This window comes from Panthera leo, chromosome D3, assembly GCF_018350215.1.
Source record: "Panthera leo isolate Ple1 chromosome D3, P.leo_Ple1_pat1.1, whole genome shotgun sequence".
NCBI classification, from domain to species: Eukaryota; Metazoa; Chordata; class Mammalia; order Carnivora; family Felidae; genus Panthera; species Panthera leo.
The window spans coordinates 6,808,550-6,832,319 of NC_056690.1; the positions used below are offsets into that span (position 1 = coordinate 6,808,550).

Consider the following 23,770-nt stretch of genomic DNA (forward strand, 5'->3'; position numbering starts at 1 on the left):
TCACAACAGACAATAACTATCTGTATGATTTTTTTTGTTTATTTATTTTGAGAGAGAGACAGAGCACACAAGAGGGAGAGGGACAGACAGAGGGATAGAGAGAGGGAGGAAGAGAGAGAATCCCAAGCAGGCTCCACACTGCCAGGGCAGAGCCCGACATGGGGCTTGAACCCATGAACCATAAGATCACGACCTGAGCTGAAGTCAAGAGCCATATGCTTAACTACTGAGCCACCCAGAACCTCATGTATGATTTTTAAATGACTTAGGCTTCTAAAAGGGCCAAGGAAAAATCCAAATAATGAAATTATCAGAAAGAAATTTTAACCATAAAGTCCTATGAAAGTCAGCGTGATGACTGAAATAAGGCTCTCAATATAGAAACTTCATTCTTTCTGTAATTTAAGAACAAAGAGCTAGGTTTTATTTAAAAATTGCAGGGGTGCCTGGGTGGCTCAGTTGGTTGAGTGTCTGACTTCAGCTCAGGTCATGATCTCATGGTTCATGGGTTCAAGCCCCACTTTGGGCTCTGTGCTGACAGTTCGGAGCCTAGAGCCTGCTTCAGATTGTGTGTCTCCTTCTCTCTCTGCCCTTCACCTGCTCATGCTCTGTCTCTCTCTCTCTCTCAAAAATAAATAAACACTGAAAAATTTTTTTAATTGCACACATTGGGGCACCTGGGTGGCTCAGTCGATGGAGGGTCCACCTCTCAACTTCAGCACAGGTCGTATCTCAGGGTCATGGGATCAAGCCCTGCATCAGGCTCCATACTGAGCATGGAGTCTACTTGGGATTCTCTCTCTCTCCTCTCTCTCTCTCTCTCCCCCCTCTCTCCCTCCTACCCCTCCCCCCAAAAAAGTTTTTTTAATTTCAGACATTATTATAGCGCCCCTCAACCACAAGATTCTGCAAGTTTTTTTTTATGTTTCTCTATTTTTGAGGGAGAGAGCACAAGCTGGGGAGGGGCACAGAGAGAGATAGAGGGGGGCACAGAGAATCCAAAGCAGGCTCTTAGCTGCCAGCACAGAGCCTGATGCAGGGCTTGTACCCAGGAACCGCAAGATCATGACCTGAGCGGAAGTTGGATGCTTAACCAACTGAGCCACCCAGGCGCCCCAAGATTCAGCAAGTCTAACGATAAGATGAACCTGAATAATGCAGCCTATGCTAATGACTAATCCATTTTCTTCTCTTAAAAAAAACATTAACCTTTCTCAGCTTGTTATGTACAAATATTATTTTTCTTGCATGATTTCAAAAAGTGAGAAGGTTTGGGAAATGTACAATGAACACAAGGGCAGAAGCAGTTGGATACGGACATATGTCACTGGGGGGCTGGGGGGGCAGGTGGAGGCGAAATTCTTATCTGTGGTCTAGGGAATGTAATCTCTGCAGAAAAACAGCTTATCGACTCACACGAGATCCAGGGGTGAGGAATGCTCCAGAGCGGCATTCTGCTCCGTAAAGTGACCCTACTGTTAGCTTTAAAGAAAAAAAAAAAAAAATTTTGCCCAACTCATGACAACTGGCTTTGTTTTCAAACAAACCCTTTGCCTCAGAAGCAGTCCTAGGTACAAACTTTTCACTGGAATCTAATAGGGTCTCTTTGTACAATCAGAAACTCGACTATGTGCTGATGAAGAGAGTAACCGTTTGGCCCCAGATGTGATTTCTGTTCGCAAACACTGGTCTCTGCTTCCCAGTGAGCGTCGAGTGGCTAATGCCCTTTCCATTTCCAAGCACAGCATGTGGGGTCCCCGGGGGTTAACAATGCCAACATCACTAACCTCGTGGAGGAGTTGTATTTCCGTCTGCTGGCACTTTCTGCACAAGTACACACGGATTTGTGGCGAACGATTCTTTGCACTTTGGAAGGCTTGAAAATACTCATCCATTCCACGTCAGACATGTGGCCTGGTGCCTCGATTATGAAGTTACTCGGGTGGCAGCACTTGGATTCCCATATGTCACTTTCCCCCAAACAGGCTTCGTTTTTATGGCAACAGGAGACTCCAGACCTTTCCATGTCATCTTGACATTCGACATTCAACTTTTCCGGTTGTTTTGCCCCAGAACAGCTGGCCAGGCCCAGGTACACGTTAACATCATGCCACTGTTTCTCATCAGATAAGGACACTGATGTTTCCAAGAGTTGTTTCTCTTCATTCTGAATCTCTATCCCGTTCCCTTTTGGTGACTTTGCATGGATCTTGCAAAATGTACTTTTGTTTTCGGCTTCCATCGGCATTTTTCCTCCCAGAGACCAAGACTTTTGCTTCTCCAGCAAGTCTTTTGTAAATAGAGATGAGACAGCAATTACACTTTTCCCCCCAAATGAAGTATTAACCTGTAGTCTCTTCTCTTTGCATACATCACAAGGGCTCGTGTCTGACCTATTTTGCTGAACCAACGTGGTCTCAAATTTTGGGTCTTTAACCAGTGACTTCTGATTTTTCTCTCTCTTAATATCGACTTTTGGGCGGTTATTCTCAAGGTCTGACAAACACATGTCTCTGCTACGGTGGCATTACAAAAAACGTAAGTTATAAGATACACTTAATACCGTCATTCTAAATATTTCACTCAAACCCCATTAGTTGAGCTAAATCCTATTAAGACCCATTTGTATGAAATGAAAAGGTAAGGTAGAATATGTATTCTTTCTTCAGAGCCCGATTTCCACCTGACTTCAAGGAAGTCTTTCTGACCAGCAAGCCCACACGCTTACTTTCCCTTCCTGCCTTCCACTCCCCCATGCTTACTGCCTATACTGCGGTTACTGCTTTACTGTATGTATTCTCTAATCATGCAGCAAACTTCTTATTATAACTATATTGTTCACCAACTTTCATATATATATATCTTGTCTTTTCAGTAGACTCATAAGTTGTTTTTTTTTTTAATGTTTATGTATTTTTGAGAGACAGAGCACGAGCAGAGCAGGGGTGGGGAGGGGCAGAGAGAGAGGGAGACACAGAATCCAAAGCAGGCTCCAGGCTCTGAGCTGTCAGCACAGAGCCGGATGTAGGGCTTAAATCCACGAACTGTGAGATCATGACCCGAGCCGGAGTCGGACGCTTAACGGACTAAGCCACCCAGGAGCCCCGACTTGTAAATTTCTTAATGTATAGGCCTTTTTAGTCCTCCTGGCACTTCAGGACAGACTTTAACATACATTAGGTATTCCGTAAATACCTGTTCATTGGTCTGTTATTCCCCTTCCTATTAGTGTCACAGTAAACAGAAGTAAAGCCAGGACTGAAAGGGGACAGAGATTCAAGGGACAGAGATACAGTGGAGAGTGCCAAATGTGTTTACCATACTGCATTCATGACCGACCCATTGATCTGCTAGATATTTACACAGCGATATACTGAAAGCTGGTCTAAAGTAAGAAAGGCATGTGTGCATAAAATGAAGATTAAGAACACTATACAACAGGATACACCGTTAACTAAACTGTCTTCATGTCACATGTATTCAGGTATTCTGATCTGTAGAATTCTGACCCCTCAGACAACTCAACCCCCACGTTTCTAGAATGGCACAGGCCATGTCACGCTCTTAGAGAATAACTTCACGCATCTCGCCCAAGTGCCTCCCAGGGGCAATGAGGTCCAAACAAGGAAAAAGCCAGTGTGATGGGGGCTCTTGCCTGCAAGAGAACTCTGGGCTGGTGTGGTAAGTATCAGCAGCAGCAGCAGCAACAGCTGGGACACAAAGCCAAATGTAACTACCCCCCTTCCCCCCCAGCAGAAGGCCTCAAAAGAAAAGTAAAGCACAGCAGTCACACTGTCCGGAGGGACAGTCGCTCCCCATGTCCACCGCTGCAACTGCTAACTACCAGCAAAGGGGCGGCTGGGAGCGCAGGGCGGCCTCCACACCTGCGCGGTTACACCCCCCCCCCCCCCCCCCGTCGCCTCCCCCAGCGGTGGGGACCTGCCCTCATTCCTGTGCCCGGTCATGACTCCCATGTAACACTGGTGCTTGGAAAAGTAGACTAAATGTAACTGTGGGGGCAGCTGTATGCCTGTTAAATTAAACCACACCTCATATATTTGTATTTTAACTTTACAGAGACCAATTTAATTCATACACTACACTGCTTGTTAGAGGTATGAAAAGGTGTCTCCTTCTATTAACAAAGAAAATAGGAAAATCCAGCTAAAATCAGAGATCACCCTCAGCTAGCTGAACTCCTACTCCAGTCATGTATACCATTCGCTGGCGTTATTTCTTTTAGGCAAGTGCTATGTCCTAGGCGTCTTTATTTTGCCCACCCCCAGCCCCGTGAGTGCTAAACACTACACACTAAGTGCGCCTGAAAGAGGACATGATTCACCTCTGCGGTTTCCACTTGCGCTCGAAGCCTTGTACGCAACGGACGCACAAATAATGCTAATGAATTTCTTTCATCAAGTGGCTAAATCAGGATCGTACCTAAAATTCTCAGATCAGGTCTCATTACAACACAGGATTATAATGGTGATGACTAGCTCCTATATATTTATTCCGTATCCCTTAGGGAATGACGGTCAATACTGGCCTACAGTAAGTACTTAATAAGCAGACTGAACGATAAAACAATATACAAGATCATACTAGCAGCATCTTACTAAGGTTACCTGGATTCCAGAACCTTTGATTCCTCCATCTTTGAGTCATATATCTGTAATAATTCCTGAGAATTTTCCACATTAAAATTAAGAAACTGCAGATCACTCTGTTGTTTTACATAAATCTGCCATAAATATTGATAAGTAAGTTGTGACAATAAAACTATATTGAGTCAACATTCAAATGCTACAACACGTCAGATGGTGACTAGAGACATATGCTAAATATGTTTGCTTTTATTTTTCCTATGTTAGCACTGAGATTTGTTAGTATAACTGGTTTCCTAACCTTTCCTTACCATAAGCCAAACCCTACTGATTATGCTAAAGGTGACATACCTTTAATGTACTTAGGACACTAAAAGCACCATAAGCAAAAATCGGCAGACACACGCTTTTCCTAATTTGATGTTTGTTTATAAACGTGTCCCACCTAACAGTAAGGGCAGGGGAACCGGGGACGTACCTGTCTCAGATTACGTAGTTCTGCATCTGTACGTTCTTGCTTTGACTTGGCAATGTCAAGTAACTCATCTTTCCTTTTTTCTCTCTGTGCTATTTAACAACAAATGTTATTCAAATATTTCTCATCAGCCGTATCAACACAAACCTCTTCATTTCCAAAAATTTAATGTTCCAGTAACATTTTCCTCCTGTTCCTGAACTTAAAATTTGCAAAATGCATGGCTGGGAAGAGCTTTTTCTGTGATTCTGACTAGATCTTTCACCAAATTTGAAAATTTTCACAGTGTAATTAATGCTGAGTCAAAGAAAAGATCCAGAATTGTATCAACTGTATGATCAAATCACACTGTGCGTTTAGATACACGGACACAAAGATAAAAAGTCTGAGAACAAGTACATTAAATATTAAAATAAGCTTTTTTGGATGGGAGGATTAATAACAATTATTTTTCTCTCTTTTTTCGGGGAGGGGGCATGATACAGTATGTATTACTTTAATTTTTAAAAATTTGTTCACATTACATGACTACCTTATGAATGCATTTTCATTGCAAAAACCCAAACAACATATTACCTTTATCAACAGAATGAATGAATGAATGAATGAATGAATAAATAAATAAATAAATAAAACAGTTTCAGAACTTGGTAAATTGAGAACCCATAGGAAGAAAAGAATCTGAAGTGCTATACAAAGACTAGTACCAGAAAAAAAAAAAAAACAATATTACACTAAAGGAGAAATAAAGTGACTCACACAGAAATCAGAAATCAACAATAAATGCTTCACTTCAGAAAAAATCAGTAACTTTATAAGAAGTTCAAACTCAATGTATAAAATGACCCTGTAACTACATGAATTGAATTCGAAGTAAATCGGAGACAATCTCAATAAAAATTTATAACTTCTATCTATGGTTCTTTCATAAAACACCTTCTACATGTCATTTTTCTACATTTTCATTTTACATGAAAAAGGACAAAAGTTTTTATCGTCACTTTCCATCTGGACATCGCAAAGACCACGTGAGGACACAGGCCCGTGCGTTGCTGCGCACTGTAACTCCACTGGACAGCTGCTCTGGGGGTCAGGGCACCAGCTGCAGGAAGGAGCCAGAGAGGTCTGTGCACAGCCGCCCGGTCTCCCCAGCGTGGCTCATGCTCAGCCCTTCCAACATGGGTCTGCAGCATCATCTCACCTTTGAAAGGTAATCCGCGTGCACAAGATGGAAAACGTGAAGAGAAGTTCAGTGAAAGCCACGTTGCCAGCTTGAAACTATCACGTCTTTTCTACTCCGTTCTGAATTTATTTCTTTGCATTATAGGCGTCGACACCATCGTGAGAGCATATAAATGCAGTGCGCCTGCACTATTTATGCAGAGTTGCATTCAGTTTATGTGAATTCAATTATAAGCACAAAGAAAAAACCAAAAAAGGAACTGCAGCTAGTTTGACTGGAAGTAATGCCCACAGTGGATCTGTGACTCTCTCTGCTGGGCTCAGTTCCGCTTGCCTCTCGTTATTAGCAGCACTGTGGCACGCTGGGTGTAATTCCTAGTATTTTGAGATACTCGAGATACTTTGGATACAGTACGGCCCCTGACCAAAAGCCATATTTGGAGTTCACGGGTAATTTTAAATATATGTGAACTTTGCCTTAATCTCGGACTTTAGAATAATCTACTAGTGCATAAGAGGCAACTCTACTGTAAATATCGGTGTTCCGCTCGGTCAGATACTTTTCTACATGGCTGGGTTTAGCTGAGAGATCAAAGCGGTGGGACCACTCTTTCTGTGGTCACAGAAAACAAAGAGATGTCGGACTCTGCTGGTAGCTGCCTGAGCAAGCAGCCTAAGAAAGACACCAGAGGGGAAAGGGTCCTGGTAGTCTGCACCCACCACATCTGGTCAAGGCTCTGCCTTTTACTGACCAGAAGACCTTAGGCAATCAATCACTCAATGCCACGGGGCTTCGTTTACAAGACAGTCAGGACCCCAGAAATATGACCTAGCATCATCGCTTTATTTGCAAACTTCTTATAAGCAGTTATGTACAAAACAAAGAAACACATCATCTATGTGAAGCACTTCATCTTCAACGAGAGAAAAAAAAGTTTTGAACTTAACAGACATCTTAAGAGGTCTTAAGACATCTTCCAGCTTCAAATAAAATGTGTTCATTTTCAGTTACAGCATCTGACAGGATATTATCATATTAAGCCTTTTAAAATTATTTTAGGCTTCCTTCACTTTTATAATTTAAACACACAAAAATTGTTTGAGACAGCGGTATGACTAGAAAAGGTGTTTAAGAGGGGAAACTGGGTGGCTCAGTCAGTTGAGCGTCTGACTCTTGATTTCGGCTCAGGTCACGATCTCACAGTTCGTGAGTTCCGGCCCCGCATCAGGCTCTGCGCCAGTGACGTGGAGCCCGCTTGGGATTCTCTGTCTCCCTCTCTCTCTGCCCCTCCCCTGCTTGTGTTCTCTCTCATTCTCTCTCTCTCTCTCTCTCTCTCTCTCTCAAAAATAAATAAATAAACATAAAAAAAAAAAAGAAAAGAAAGAAAAGGTATTTAAGAGATAAGCTTAGGAGGGGTGCCTGGGTGGCTCTGTTGGTTAAGTGTCTGACTCTTGATTTGGGCTCAGATCATGCATGATCTCACGGTTCATGAGATCAAGCCCCATATCGGGCTTTGCACTGACAGCATGGGGCCTGCTTGGGATTCTCTCTCTCCTCCTCTCTCTGCCCCTCCCCCACTCATGTCCTCCCTCCCCCCCCGTACAAAATAAACATTTAAAAATAAATCGACATAAAAAATAATAAAATTATTCACAAAATGGATTTATTATAGTATTATCTAACAAATTCCATAATCCGTAATCCATCCTAGTAATACACAATAGGATGTAGGAGTAAAAATTGCCAAATCAAAACAAAGGGAGACGGTTAAAATATACTGCAAACATCTTCCTTCCTCTGACCTCCCACAGCATTGTGTTCACATCTGTATAGTACTAGATTTTCTGTGGGCCTATGAGCTTCATAGCAACTAGCAGAGTGCCTGGCACACAAGAGCTGACCCAAAGATTGTTTGAATTCAACTGTAAAGCTATATATATACATATATGACTTTAGGATACATGTATATCTCATTTACACATACGTTTTTAATAGATGACTTTGAGACAGCAATCCTAGAAATAACGAAAACAGTGACCTCTACTGGTAGAAAACTGCATTTTCCCCAATCTTTAATCACATGACCTTAAAATTAAGAATTTTCATTTTATGTGAAAAAATGTTAATAATGCATTTTGCCCTTTAAGAAATTTATTCTCCTAGAAGGAAGGGCATTAAGGGTGTGTATAAATAAGCCCCAAATATGTCAATTTAATTAATTCTGTTTGAAACGTCACCTCCAATCCTATGATTTTCCTCATACAAACTACCAGAATGAAAGCCTAGTAAAATTCGGCTGGCAAGGACAGAGAGGAGATCTACACGTCAGTGGTTCTCAGCTGGAAGTGGAGAGGCAGAGGTCGGAACTAGTGCACACTAGTGGGGTATATGCAGCGGGCAGTGTGGGAGAATGTGGTGGAGGGGGGGTGGAAGGCAATATTTATATCTATCTTCAGGGGGCCTAAGTTAAACTAGGGATAAATTTGCTTTTTTTTTTTTTAAAGTTTCCTTATTCAGGGGGCGTCTGGGTGGTTCAGTCGGCTGGGTGTCTGACTCTTGATTTCAGCTCAGGTCATGATCTCCTGGTTCATGGGTTTGAGCCTGTACACTGGGCTCTGTGCTGGCAGCAAGGAGCTTGTTTGAGATTCTCTCTCCCTCTGTGCCCTTCCCCCCACTCAAAAATAAACATTTCGAAAAAATAAAATAAAATTTATTTATTTATTTTTGGGAGAGAGAGAAAGAGCGAAAGAGAGCAGGGGAGGGGCAGAGAAGGAGAGAGAGAGAATCCCAAGCAGGCTCCACACTGTCAGCCCAGAGCCCGACCTGAGACTCGAACTCATGAACCGTGAGATCATGACTTGAGCCAAAACCAACTCTGACGCTTAACTGAGTCACGCAGGCACCCGCCCTTTTTTTTTTTTTTTTTTTTTTTTTTTAACGACTTTAATATTCCCTGCCTGGTCCCTCCCTGTCCCTTAAAGGCTGTTAAAAAAACCAAAAACCAAAAAACTACTATTTTGAGAGAGGTGTAATTCCTTCAGTCTGTCGTGGTCGTACCACAGAAAGTTTAGGTTACAAATATATAACTATTCAATCGCTTAAATTAATTTCTATTTTTACCAGTAAAAACCAATTCATCATGCAGGCAACTTTTCTCTTGCTTGAGGCGAATGATCTCTTCTCGTTGTTCGTTATTTTCTGTTGTCTTTTCGTTTAGGTCCTCTTCACAAATAGAAGAAAACAGAAGTCCTCAAATAAATACTAGTTCCTAGAAGACTATATACACTGAATACCTCATGCCCTCGACACCCTTTCCAATCAATGTGAAATCCTGTTGGAGCTACAACCGCATCCCTGGCAGTGACCCTTGTCAGCCTTCCGTATCCCTGACCGGCCTCTCTTTTACAGCCTAGAGTCCAAAGAACAATCAGGGTAATCTTATTCTTTTTTTTTTTTTTTTTTTTTTAATTAAGTAAACTCTACCCCCAATGTGGGGCTCAAACTCACGACCCCAAGATCAAGAATCACATGCTCTCCTGACTGAGCCAGCCGGGACCCGCAGGGTAATCTTTTAAAAGTAAAACTCTGTTCATGTCACTTCTCCGCTAAAAGCTCTACCACACTTAGGATGAAATCTAAACTCACTACCCTGAGCCTTGCATGGCCCTGACTGTCACTCTCCCCATTCTTTGTTCTGTTCCTTGAACGTGTCCCAACCTCAAAACCCAGCCTAGGGCTTTTGTATTTGCTGTTCCTTCTGCCTGGAAGGCTCTGGGCCCAGATCCTCACATGGCTACTTTTCTCGCCATCCAAGCTTCTGCTCAAATGTTCTCCTCAAAGCCGCCTTCCCAGTCCACCCGGACCGAGTTCGTTGCCCTCACTCTCTAGTCCACTGTCCGTTACCCTGTCATCCTTTAAAGAGATGACAGAGTCTGTCCCTGCTGTCAAGGGGCTTACAGTGTGATTATGGTTTTAGCTGAAGCTACAAATGGAGACAAAGCCTACGATTTGGCACAAGTCAAGGCATCATAAGAACAAGATTTTAGAAGGCTGAGTCTTTTAAATTAAATCGACCACAATAAACTTTCACAATTTCAGCAGCGACTCACTGGCTCAGGGGTGCAGGAGAACTGAAAATACCGACTCCGTCTGGTTCATGTCTGTGCAATGACCTCCCTCGGGCCTGTGTGCTCCAGGCCCCTTGGAGGTTACTGCATGCCCTAAATGGAATTCAGAAAGGCTTATTCTGATCTTCCCTCTGGCGCACAGATGGCACCACTTTAGATAACTACCCTTGACCTCATCACAATGCCCCTCGCTCCATAAAAGCTATGGATTAAAGTCTGGACTTCGTGGAGAGTAGCTTATGTAGCACCAGGATCATGGGCCACCCGATCCCCCTGTCACTAAGTGACCCTGAATAAAACTCCATGTGAATGGTATGGAATGGCTTGCTTCATTTTTCAGTCTCAAAGTGCCTTCTCAGTCTGGAAGATACTTTACTTTCCTCTACCTTCTAACAACAAGGCACTCCACTAAGGACAGAGGTCAGAGTAACTTCCACCAAAATACAGCTTTGTTATTCTAAGGCTGCTTGTTCCATGGTGAGAGCCTGTGCTCATGTGGAGCTCGATGACCATTTACTCTGCCCCAGGGTGGGGAATGGCCAGAGAAAAGTGGGCCTACCGGGGCGCCTGGGTGGCTCAGTCGGTTGAGCATCCGACTTCAGCTCAGGTCATGATCTCACAGTTGGTGAGTTCAAGCCCCATATGGGGCTGGCTGCTGTCAGCACAGAACCTGCTTCAGATCCTCTGTCCCCCTCTCCACCTCTCCCCCACTTGCACTCTCTCAAAAATAAATGAAACATTAAAAAGGAAAGAAAGAGGGGCGCCTGGGTGGCTCAGTCGGTTAAGCGGCCAACTTCGGCTCAGGTCATGATCTCACAGTCTGTGAGTTCGAGCCCCGCGTCGGGCTCTGTGCTGACAGCTCAGAGCCTGGAGCCTGCTTCGGGTTCTGGGTCTCCCTCTCTCTGACCCTCACCCCGTTCATGCTCTGTTTCTCTCTGTCTCAAAAATAAATAAACGTTAAAAAAAAAATTAAAAAAAAAAAAAAAAAGGAAAGAAAGAAAGAAAGAAAGGGAAAGAAAAGCAGGCCTACCTCCATGCTCTCTGTAGAAAAAGGTAAGCTTTTACTCCATCACCTATATCCACACTCACGTAAATAGGACTAACCTATTTGGTACACCTAGCCTCCATTTCGCTATAAAGCTTCAAGTAATATTACTCAGAAGGAAATGAATGAGTTACTCTGAGAACAAAAATAGAAAATGAGAACGCAACAGGAATTTTCAAAAATAAAACATGCGCCAAAAAGCCGCTCTGGCAGGTGTGTTGTTGTGGCAATTCCTCAGCCCCGCCCTGCGCTCCTCCCGGGGAGGGACAGATCTTTCTCCACTGCTGGACTTTGGGTTTAGCCACATGATGCTTTGGCCAACAGAGTGAGGGTATGTCGGGTCCTCATGTGTCTCTGCTCCTCCCTTCCTTCCTTCCTTCCTTCCTTCCTTCCTTCCTTCCTTCCTTTCCTTCCTTCCTCCCTCCCTCCCTCCCTCCCTCTCTCTCTTTCTTTCTTTACTTACTTACTTATAAAGTAAGCTCTATGCCCAACGTGGGGCTTGAACTCATGACCCCGAGATCAAGAGCCACATGCTCTCCTGACTGAGCCAGCCAGTTGTCCCTGGGTGGGGAAAAGTGCCCAGGCCAGCCTACCAGCAAGGAGAAGTGAGACTCATAAAGCCCCCAGAGGAGCAGCTCGGCTGGGCCCAAGCAACATAAGCCAATTCCCATCAGGCTGATACATGAACTTATCACACGCTTACGGTTGCACGCCACTGAGATATAGTCACTGGTTGTTACAAAGCATAAATTAACAAGAGCTAAGTGGTCCAGCAAAGGCAAGAGTATTTTGAAAATATAATGCATTATGCACTTTCCCCCAAGTCTGTTATTTATTTTGTAACACAAAAACTGTAGCATAGGGGCGCCTGGGTGGCTCAGTCGGTTAAGCGTCCGACTTCGGCTCAGGTCATGATCTCTCGGTTTGTGAGTTCAAGCCCCGCGTCGGGTTCTGTGCTGACAGCTCAGAGCCTGGAGCCTGTTTCAGATTCTGTGTCTCCCTCTCTCTCTGCCCCTCCCCTGCTCATGCTCTGTCTCTCTCTGTCTCTTAATAATAAATAAATGTTTAAAAAAAAAAAAAAACAATTGGGGCGCCTGGGTGGCTCGGTCGGTTAAGCGTCCGACTTCGGCTCAGGTCACGATCTCTCGGTTTGTGAGTTCAAGCCCCGCGTCGGGTTCTGTGCTGACAGCTCAGAGCCTGGAGCCTGTTTCAGATTCTGTGTTTCCTCCTCTCTCTGTCTCTCCCCTGCTCATGCTCTGTCTCTCTCTGTCTCTTAATAATAAATAAATGTTTAAAAAAAAAAAAACAATTGGGGCGCCTGGGTGGCTCGGTCGGTTAAGTGTCCGACTTCGGCTCGGGTCATGATCTCACGGTCTGTGAGTTTGAGCCCCGCGTCGGGCTGGGCTCTGTGCTGACAGCTCGGAGCCTGGAGCCTGTTTCGGATTCTGTGTCTCCCTCTCTCTCTGCCCCTCCCCTGCTCATGCTCTGTCTCTCTCTGTCTCTTAATAATAAATAAATGTTTAAAAAAACAAACAAACAAACAAAAAAACCTGTAGCATAATTGTATACAAGTGCAACGAACATTTCATGGTAGGACCTAAGGCCAGACCGACCCTCAATCACAAGATGAAGTGAACCCACATGAAGAAATATGTGCCCGAGGTAAAATGCTTGAGTTGATGTCTCCTCCTTACCTTTTAGTTTGCTGACTTCAATTTTAAGTGCCTTCAATTTCTGCTTGTAATCTTGTTTCTCCTTCACAACACAAGTCTCCACCATCTTAGCGTCACGCAAGGCATGCTCTAACAGTTTAAATTTTCCTGAGCAGTCTGCAATGTGACTGACGGCCTCGATGATATCTTTGTCCTAAAAACCAAATGTGAAGACTGTTCTGTAAGATTTTTTAAGTTCCAACTAATCAGGATGAGACCTCGCTATGAGCCAGGTTCCATTCTAGGCACTTCGCTGCTAACTCACGTAATCTCCACAGGGGCTCTCTGAGGTAGGTACTACCTTTATCGGCAGGTGACAGGTGACAGCCGAGCCAACAGTAAAAAGTCCAAGGTTACGCAACTAGTCAGAGATGGAGCTCCAATTTGCACCTAGTTAGCTGCCCCGGCAACCATGCACGAACCACCCCGGCTTGTGGTCTCAGGAAGTTTACAACCACCGTGTGTGATCGTGCAGTAGGAGAGCTGTTGGCCGCTGGAATGGGCCTTACTCTCTGCACTACAGATAAATCCCATGGGCCTCTCTCTTCCCTTCTTTTCAGCTTGTTAAAATGGCAGACTCCAGGGGCGCCTGGGCGGCTCAGCTGGTTACGCGTCCGACTTCAGCTCGGGTCATGATTGTGAGTCCGAGCCCCGTGTCAGGCTCTGTGCTGACAGCTTGGAGCCTGGCGCCTGCTTCAGATTCTGTGTCTCCCTCTCTCTCTCTCTGCCCCTCCCCTGCTTGCACTCTCTTTCTTTCTCTCTCTCTCAAAAATGAATAAACATTTTTTAAAAATTTAGAAAAATTTAGAAAAAAATTTGAGAGAGACAGAGCATGATCAGGGGAGGGGCAGAGAGAATCCCAAGCAGGCTCAGCACTGTCAGCACAGAGCCCAATGTGGGGCTTGAACTCGTGAACTCCGAGACTGTCACCTAAGCCGAAGTCGGACACTTAACCAACTGAGCCACCCAGGCGGCCCTGTTAAGAAAGCTTGCCCATGACCACTTTAAAACAGTAAACTGCTGGGGGAAATCACACATGAATTACCAGGACCGTCCCATTATACCTAAATCACTCTCTTATTCTCCAGCTGCCAAACGTATGTGACAGCAGAAGAGACTGCCGATCACTGATCACGGCATGTTAGTGGCTCTATCAACTACTTGATTGCTAATAGTTTTTCTCTCCATTAAAAAAAACTTAACAAGCAATCTAACTGGCAATGACTTTATGAGACATAACATTGGATACCTCAGAAGAAAACAAGTTAATCCAGACATGCTAAACCATGGAACAAGCCTTGGAGACAGAGACCAAAAGTGGAGTCCTGCCTCCTCTCTCAAGGCCTTAGGGGCATCATTGTTGTTGTTGTTGTTTTTATTTATTTTTGAGAGAGTGCAAACGGGGGAAGGGCAGAGAGAGGGGGACAGAGGATCAGAAGCGGGCTCTGTGCTTGAGGCTGACTGCAGCGAGCCAATGTGGGGCTCGAACTCACAAACCGTCAGACCTCAGCCAAAATCGGACACTCAACCGACTGAGCCATCCAGGTGCCTCTTTAGAGACACCATTTTAAACTTGTTTCCCTCTTTTCTGAGAATTTTATTTTTTTTAATATTTTTTTATGTATAAGTAATCTCTACACACAACCTGAGGCTTGAACCTACAACCTGGAGATCAAGAGTTGTACGCTCCACTGACTAAGCCAGCCAGATGCCCCTAAAATGAGAATTTTAAAAGACAGAGCAACATTGGTAGGTAGCTCTACCATCCGATTTGCAATAGGACTTAAGTAAGATAAGGTACGTGACGACACTTTATCAAGTTCAAAGTGATCTGGCAGATGGAGGTATTATTATTTCAATTACCTTTAGCTTTATCATTGTAGTGAGAGCCTGTTCTCGAGCTTGTAATTGTCCTACCTGAGCAGAAAGTTCCACTAATGTGTTGCTGAGATTTTCATTTCTAGCCTACAAGAAAACAACACATAAAATACTAATTGAATCATTTAAAAGCTTTCATTACTATCATTAGCCGCAATCTGTGCTCAGTGTTCCGTTTTTTCTGTACCTTTTATTTAGTAACAAAGTAGGCCAAGTCAATCAAAAAGGAATACAAATATCTCTGTCCATTACCTCTAGCGTCCTCCCAATACTTATGTTTGCCCTACTGAATCATACTGGTTATGCTTATAAATGTCTATTTCCCAACCTCTTCCATGTATAATTCTAGGTTGGCAGAAAAGAAAATAAACAAATGAAAACCAGATTGGTAAAGAGATTCCCTTCGCTGAAGTCAAGTAGCATTAGTGAACTTCTGTGCATTTGTATTTCTTACTCTATGTTGAAAAAACTTCACTTCATATTGGGGTATTCCCACTTATCAGGGTTTTTTTTTTCCCCCTTAACCACAGAACTGAACCACAGAACTACATGATATATTTGGAAATACAAACTATATGATGTATTTGGTTGGGAAAAAAAAGAATAATGAGGCTTTTTAAACAGTATCTTCGTGAAGGAAACTTAAATGCATGTTACTAAGTGAAAGAAGCCAATCTGAAAAAGCTACGTATTATATTCCAACTCTACGACATTCTGGAAAAGACACAACTACGGAGAGAGTAAAAAAGGTCAGCAGTTGCCAGGGGTTAGCGGAGACAGGAATGGAGCACAGGCTTTTTAGGGCAGTGAAACTATTCTGTACAATACTACGGTGGCGGGTACATGTCATTACACATCTGTCAAAACCCACAGCATATACACCACCACGAGTGAACCCTAATGTAAACTGTGGACTTTGGGGGATAACGATGTGTCAGTGTAGATTCACTGAGTATAACCCAGGTACTACTGTGGTGCAGAATGTCCACAGCTGGGGAGACTGTGTTTGGTGGTGGAAACAGGGGGCATGGGAGAAATTTGTGTACCTTCCACTTGGTTTTGATTTTAACATGAAATTGCTCTAAAAAATAGTTTATTAATTAAAAAAAAAGTCTTGATGCCACAAACTACATTGCATCCCTCCCAAAACACGCATGTTGAAGTCCTAACCTCCAATATGATGTTATCTGGAGATGCTCCTTTGAGAGATAATCAGGTAGAAAAGAGGTCACGAGAGTGGGGCCCTCACAATGGGATTAGTATCCTTATAAGAAAAGACACCAGAGATCTTGCTCATTCCCTCTCTCATGTATTTCTTTTTTTTTTTTTTTTTTTTTTTTTAAAGTAAGCTCTATGCCCAATGTGGAGCTTGAACTCATGACCCTGAGATCAAGATTTGCATGCTTCACTAACTGAGCCAGTCAGGCACCCCTACATTTCCATTTTTTCATGCAACATATCACTGGATTCTAGAATAGTTTTTACTTATCTTCTACCTAGAAACCATAGAATAATCTGAAAAAATAAAAAAGGCATGATTATTATGAAACAAAAATATGGTGCTCTCTCCATGCCTCTCATAAAACAGGAGTTCAAAAAGTATCTTGATGACCAGAGCTGAAAACTGGAAAATCAGTCTTACCGATTTTATTCCCAATGGGCCACTAACATGACATATTGTTTATGTTTATCATTGTTTATCATATCATTTTTATCATGTTTATCATGATAAAACATGTTTATCATTGTTTATCATATAAGGCATGAGAAAGCCTAGTTGGAAGCTACCAAAACTTCCAACCAAAACTTACTCATCTCAGACTCTGAGAAAGGCTTCTAAAATAACCCGTTACTGATGAAATGACAGATGCTCCTAGACCCAATGGCCTGAGAGCAAAAGTGGTCATGAAGTTCATCTCCAAGACGGCACAGCTCTGTGCAGCCAACCAAAGCCACACAGTGGACACAAAACCATGGCAGTGGAGGGAAGGACAGATTTCATACACAGACATGCATTTTCATGGGAGCATTTAAATCCAATTTCTCAGGAACTGAAACACAAACAGAATTTGGGCAAGTGAAACTCATCACAAAATAAAACCAACCTCAAGGTCTTCAGAAAGGAGAGAGGAATGGGTTGCCTTTTGAGCCATTTCCTGAAGCTGTAGTTGAGTCTTCTGAAGAGCCGCCTGGTATTCAGTTTGATTAGATTCGAGGGTTTTTACCTTCTTCGTGAGTGACCGGATTATTTCAGTTCTTTTGTGTAGTTCACCTGAGGGAAATTTCATCAATAACTAACTTGTGACCAGAACTGAAGCTTAAAATGCATCATATTCAAACACAAAATTAAAAAGGTAAGTGTGCTATGGGGTGCGTAAGTGGCTCAGTTGGTTAAGCATCGGACTCTTGGTCTTGGCGCAGGTCATAATCTTTTGGTGGGTGAGATCGAGCCCCACACTGGGCTCTGTGCTGACAGTGCAGAGCCTACTTGGGATTCTCTCTCTCTCTCTCTGCCCCCCCCACCCCCCGCTTGCACACTCTCTCTCTCAAAATAAATAAACTTAAAAAAAAAAAAATAGGCGTGCCTGGATGGCTCAGTCGGTTGTGTCCAACTTCGGCCCAGGTCATCATCTCACGGTTTGTGGGTTCAAGCCCGTCAGGCTCTGTGCTGACAGCTCAGAGGCTGGAGCCTGTTTCAGATTCTGTGTCTCCCTCTCTCTCTGCCCCTCCCCTGTTCGGACTCTGTCTCTCTCTCTCTCAAAAATAAATAAACTTTAAAAATTTTTAAATAAAAATAAAAGGTAAGCGTGCTAAAGAATAACTCTTTTTAAAGAGTTTATTATGGGGGCGCCTGGGTGGCTCAGTCGGTTAAGTGTCCAACTTCGGCTCAGTTCGTGACATCATGGTCTGTGGGTTTGAGCCCCATGTCGGGCCCCGTGCTAACAGCTCAGAGCCTGGAGCCTGTTTTGGATTTTGTGTCCCTCTCTCTCTCTGCACCTCCCCTGCTTGCACTGTCTCTCTCTCTCCTAAAAAATAAACATTAAAAAATTTTTTAAAAAATAAAAATAAAAAGTTTATTATGAAACACACGATACCATATTCTAGTCAAGAAATAGAACACTGTCGGCAACCCAGAAGCCCCCTGGATATCACTCCCTAAGCACAATCTCTCCAGTTTCCACTTTCCTAAACATTATCCTTAACTTAATCATTTCTTTGCTTTTTAATTATAGTTTTACCACCTATGACCACATCCCTAAAAACATGGTTTGATTTGAACCATATATAATTAGAATTATACTCTGAGTTCTTGTTTGTTTTTTTTTCACTTCAGATTATGATCCTAAGATCTATCCACATTGTTGTGGTTAAGTGGTGTTTGGGCACTGTTGTTGCTACATAATATCCCATTATATGATTATGCCAAAATTTATTTACCCATTCTATTGGTGGTCACTTGGCTTGCTTCCACTTTGCAGCTGACTATGAACAAGGTTGTTCTGAATATCCTTATACATGTATCTTGGTGCATTTTTGCACGAATTTCTCTGGAGCCATCCTAGTACTCAGATGGGGTCCCTGAGCCACCAGCACTGACATCACCTGGGAATTTGTTAGAAATGCAGACTCTTAGGTGCCAGACCTATTGTATCAGAATCTACATTTTAACAAGATCTTTAGGGAATTCATGTGTCCTCCGAACTGTGGGTATAGTCCTAGAAGTGGAAATGCGGGGGCCATGAGCCATGTTTATCTTCAACTTTACCAGATACTGTTAAATGATTTTCCAAAGTAGTTGCACCGACACTCCCACCTCCAGTGAAGGAGTCTTCCCTTGGCTCCACACCTTTACCAACACCTGATAACTACTACCAGTCTGAGAAATGTAAAGGGTGTCTATCTCATTACAGTTTTGTTTTGTTTTTTTAACGTTTTTTTTTAAATTTATTTTTGGGACAGAGAGAGACAGAGCATGAACGGGGGAGGGGCAGAGAGAGAGGGAGACACAGAATCAGAAGCAGGCTCCAGGCTCTGAGCCATCAGCCCAGAGCCCGACGCGGGGCTCGAACTCACAGGCCGTGAGATCGTGACCTGAGCTGAAGTCGGACGCTCAACCGACTGAGCCACCCAGGCGCCCCTCTCATTACAGTTTTAATTTGCATTTCCCTAATTAGTAATGAGAATGATTGTCTTTTTTACATATTTACTGGCCAGTTTTCCATGAAATGCCAATGAACATTTCTTATTTTAAAATCAGATACTGATGGCTACTTGTTATCTTCATTCTTTAACATACTTGTTTAAGATATATTACATCTAATGAAACACTGTTTATGTGTATACATGTGTGCACGGGTATAGTCAGAGTAAAATCAAATGGGCATCAAAGAAATGGAAAATTACTCATATTTAGATGGTCATGTCTACAGAATCCTTTGTGTAAGGGAAGTAAAAAAGGAGGTGCTATATGGTTATCTTTCTATTAAGGAGATCTAGTGTTTTCCTTTCTAATACTGTCCAACATTAACGTAGTGTCACTAGAACATTCAGACTTTAGGGCAGCACGAAAGGATGACAGAATTAAAATATGGTACAAAAGAACATTTTTTCCAAGCCGTTTCTGAGACTGCTATATTTTTAAAAAGATGACTGGGGGGCGCCTGGGTGGCTCGTTCAGTTCAGCGTCTGACTTTGGCTCAGGTCATGATCTGAGTTCATGGGTTCAGCCCCGCATCAGGCTCTGTTCTGACAGCCCGGAGCCTGGAGCCTGCTTCAGATTCTGCGTCTCCCTCTCTCTCTGCCCCTCCTCCGCTCGTGCTCTGTCTCTCTCTCTTAAAAATAAACATTAAAAAATAAAATAAAGTCTAAAAAAATAAAAATAAATTTAAAAAGATGACTGTCTTACGTACTTCAGATTAAGTTCAATACCAAAAGTTTATAAAATCTTTGAGTTAGTTCAAAAGAAATGGCTAGTCTGATAGAATCTTTATTCATATTCTAGCTCAAAACTAATTTCCCTCAGATTCACTCTTGACATTGCAGCTTAAAAATTGGAACTCTGGGGTACCTGGGTGGCTCAGTCAGTTGAGCGTCTGACCTTGGCTCAGTTCACGATCTCATTCCTTATGAGCTGGAGCCCCACATCATGCTCTGTGCTGACAGCTCACAGCTCAGAACCCTGGAGTCTGCTTTGGATTCTGTCTCTGTCTCTCTGCCCGTCCCCTGCTCGTGCTCTCTGTGTATCTCTCAAATATAAATAAACATTAAAAAATTTAAAAAAAAATTGGAACTCTAACCTGCTTCGGATTCTGTGTCTCCCTCTCTCTCTGCCCCTTCCCTGCTCACCTTGTCTCTCTCTCTCGCCCTCAAAAATAAACATTAAAAAAATGTTGTTGTTTTTTTTAATTGGAGCTCTATCCAGGGGCACCTGAGTGGCTGAGTCGGTTAAGTATCTGACTCCTGATTTCGGCTCAGGTCATGATCTCACCATCTGTGAGTTCGAGCCCCGTATCAGGCAGACAGTACAGGGCCTGCTTGGGATTCTCTCACCCTCTCTCTCTCCCTCCCTGTGCCCCTCCCCTGCTCATGCTCTCTCTCTCTCAAAATAAATAAACCTTAAAAAAAAAAATTGGAGCTCTATCCATCATCCTTTCTACATTTAAGTTGTCTGTCCTACTTTAATTCACATTGTGTTTGTTCGATCGTGAGTGTTCATAAAGGCCTCCTATCTTCAAGTAAACTGAACTCCAGGACAGCAGGTATTGTGTTGAGATATTCCTTCTCTTATCTTTCCCATGAACCCACCCTCCACTCCTTTTTTGTTGTTTTTTTTTTCATTTTTTTTTAAATGTTTATTTATTATTGACATACAGAGAGACACAGAGCGTGAGCAGGGAGGGGCAGAGAGAGAGGGAGACACAATCCAAAGCAGGCTCCAGGCTCCGAGCTGTCAGCACAGAGCCCGACGCGGGGCTCAAACTCACCAACTGTGAGAGCATGACCTGAGCCCAAGTCGGTTGCCCAACCAACTGAGCCACCCAGGCGTCCCCCTCCACTCCTTTTTTGAAATGTATTTAACATTTAAATAGCGGTTGTGTCTAACCCATGAGTCCTTTTAATATGCTGGCATACAGAAGTGTGGAAGAGATACTGCTAATGTATTTCTGACCCTCTAATTTGCTGCAACGTTCTTCCAAAGTCAACACTTTCTGCCGATCCTCTTCCCATGAAAGAAGTTGTCTCTGATGTACTGCAACCATATCATTGAGCTCTTTATCTCGATCTTTTAATTCTCCAATGAGCAGCTGCAGCTCTTTCCGCTGTTTCTCGATAGTGGAAATCTCACCTTCCGACCCGATGTTCTAAACACAGAAAGTAGTTTTATATAAAAAAAAAAACAAAAAAACTAATCAATAAATAAATCAGCCAAAGCATCTTTTCCAAATAACTGTATCTTCTTTTGCTGCCAATTCAAGGCAGTTAAATTATTTTTTATGCACTGGTTATTATATGGCATCAACGTTACATATATTTAAATAAGTTCATGCTACTGTGCATGAACTCTATAATTGTGTCATACCACCACACACACTGCTCTTAAAAAGTGGGACCATTTGTCCCACCTTCATTAGCTAATCTCAAATAAACTCATTTCGGTATTTTTGTGTCTTTGCTGTCAACCTATTCCTTGTATCAATTAACAGTATTATCCCACACTTTGGCCCAACAATTCGGGGCCAATCAAGTAAAGCAAACCGGAAATATTAGTGTTTAAATGAAAATAATTCTCATAACATCTAGCACATATACTCCATCTACCAAGAACAATTTAATGTGGTGATTGGGCCAAAATCAACACGTCTGTTTATAAACACATTTTGTAAGGGAAAAATTTCAAACGCATATGGTAACAAGGGAACTGTACGATAAACTCCCTCATGCTCAGTGCCTAAGCCTTGGTTTCCTGAGGAACCTGTAAAATGGTAATAACAACAGTTAAACTTCTGAGAGTTGTGTGTATTAAGGAAGATAAACTGCAAAGCACTCCACATTACTTGGCACATGGTAGGCATTCAGCAAACATTAGCTTTCTTATTTTTTTTCCAAGGAAAAATTTTAGATACCAACTTCAACATGGGAAAGGGAAGTGTAGCTTTTCCAAACATTACCTATTATTAAGATAGTAAACCACATTTTTGAAATATGGTACTGCCCCCTACCTATGAACTAAAAGTGTTACTTTAAAAGATCACCAGAGGCCCACGTGTGCCATCACTGCTTTCTGAAAAATAAGATTCATAAATAAATAAAGACGAACGAGTTCTAGTTACTTACTAGTAACTAAACACAGAAAACGGAATTTGGATCAAGCGATTCCAAATCACAAGATCTGAATTCCGGTCGTCGGTAACCATCCATTAATTCATTAATCCGTTCAACAAATATTTACTGAACGTCACGTGGCTGAGCGCGCCGGCAAGGCGCACAAATTCTGGTGTAGGAAAATAGGCAATACGCCAAGCATGCAAAAAAGCTCATTTCATCGTACCTATGAATGCAAAGCTCACTTTTCATCGTACACTCATAAATGCAAAGCTCGCTTTCAACACTTCTAAGGAAATTAAGGACAGGAAGCGAGGTGGCCTAGGGCAGCTCTCCAAACGCCCAGCTGTCGTTAAAAAGTGAGCACCTACTGCTCCGCGCCTGGGCTCCAGATCGCTTTTACGAAGGAAAGGAAACAGATGCGACACTCCGTTTCTCTTCGTACTGTGTACCGTTTCACATTTTAAGCAGAAACCGTTCCTTAAAAACCACCCAAGCTGGGCCGGAGTGCTCCCCGTCCCCTGAGGTTCGCTGTCCACTCGCAGCTGGACGCAGCGGCGGAAACGGTGAGCCCGCGGCGGCCGCTCACCTGACGCCCGGCGAATAAGGTCGCCGAAGGGTTCATGGGTGTTTCCTCCGCCCCCGGAGAAAGTCGGGGAGCGCAGCGTCACCTGAGAAAGGCCATAGGCACGCCTGCCCGGAGCGGGGGCGAGCCCCGAACCCCCGAACCCCCGAGCCCCGCGCCCACGGCCGGCCCAAGCGAGCACCCAAACCGCCCGCCCAGGGGAACGCGCCCACCGACCCCGCCTACGGCGTCGCCTAAGGGCCACCCCGGCTCTCGCGAGACCTCGGCGGCTGTGCTCCCGCTCTCGAGCCTCCCGGGGGGCTCCGGGCCCTGGGAAGTTTTATCCGCGAACGTCAGGCCCACTACCCACGGTTCGCAGACAACCGGTTCTTTACGATTACCCAGCGAACGGGGAAGCAAATTAAAGGCTGCTTGTGCACCCGTCACCCGTTTTTGAAAGCTGTTGTGTACACGGGGCACTGCGGAGGGTCCCTGCCCATTGGCGCCAATGCCTGGATGGAGGCGGACGCCAGCCTGGGTGGTTAGCAGCTGCTGGCCAGCCTAGTAGACTGTTGGAAACTAAGAATTACAGATTGAGAGGAAAACACAATAAAGCAAAACACGTTTTTTTGACTCTTGATGAAGCTCTTGAGTAACAATGAGAAGTTTGGCAGTCGGTCATGACAAAATCTGCCATCCTGGGGCGACTTCTAAGTTTTTTCACGTGTTCTCAGCCATCCTTCTCCCTTTTACTCTTTTTACACAGGAACTGGATTATATTAAACCCCTGGTCGCTCATCCCCTATTGTTTAACCCATAACATGGCATGAGTGGCAAAACTACCAAATACAGTATTAC

The 23,770-nt window shown here is 43.5% G+C and overlaps 1 protein-coding gene across 4 annotated transcripts in view; it reads right to left on the bottom strand.

The window, feature by feature from the left end:
- Window positions 1–23,080, bottom strand: part of CCDC62 (coiled-coil domain containing 62) — a 44,001-nt gene extending 20,921 nt beyond the window's left edge. Inside the window, exons 1-9 of one of the 4 annotated variants that reach the window (XM_042910633.1) lie at window positions 22,937–23,080; window positions 21,194–21,386; window positions 17,130–17,296; window positions 15,010–15,111; window positions 13,129–13,300; window positions 9,383–9,484; window positions 5,083–5,171; window positions 4,626–4,741; window positions 1,788–2,516 (exon numbers count right to left, since the gene is read on the bottom strand). In XM_042910633.1, the coding sequence (XP_042766567.1) occupies window positions 1,788–2,516; window positions 4,626–4,741; window positions 5,083–5,171; window positions 9,383–9,484; window positions 13,129–13,300; window positions 15,010–15,111; window positions 17,130–17,296; window positions 21,194–21,386; window positions 22,937–22,972 (1,706 nt within the window). In that variant the 5' untranslated portion in view covers window positions 22,973–23,080. Of the gene's footprint in view, window positions 1–1,787; window positions 2,517–4,625; window positions 4,742–5,082; window positions 5,172–9,382; window positions 9,485–13,128; window positions 13,301–15,009; window positions 15,112–17,129; window positions 17,297–21,127; window positions 21,387–22,936 lie in introns of all 4 variants that reach the window. The other 3 variants (XM_042910632.1, XM_042910635.1, XM_042910634.1) reach the window with 3 other exon arrangements.
- Window positions 23,081–23,770: the final 690 nt, after the last annotated feature.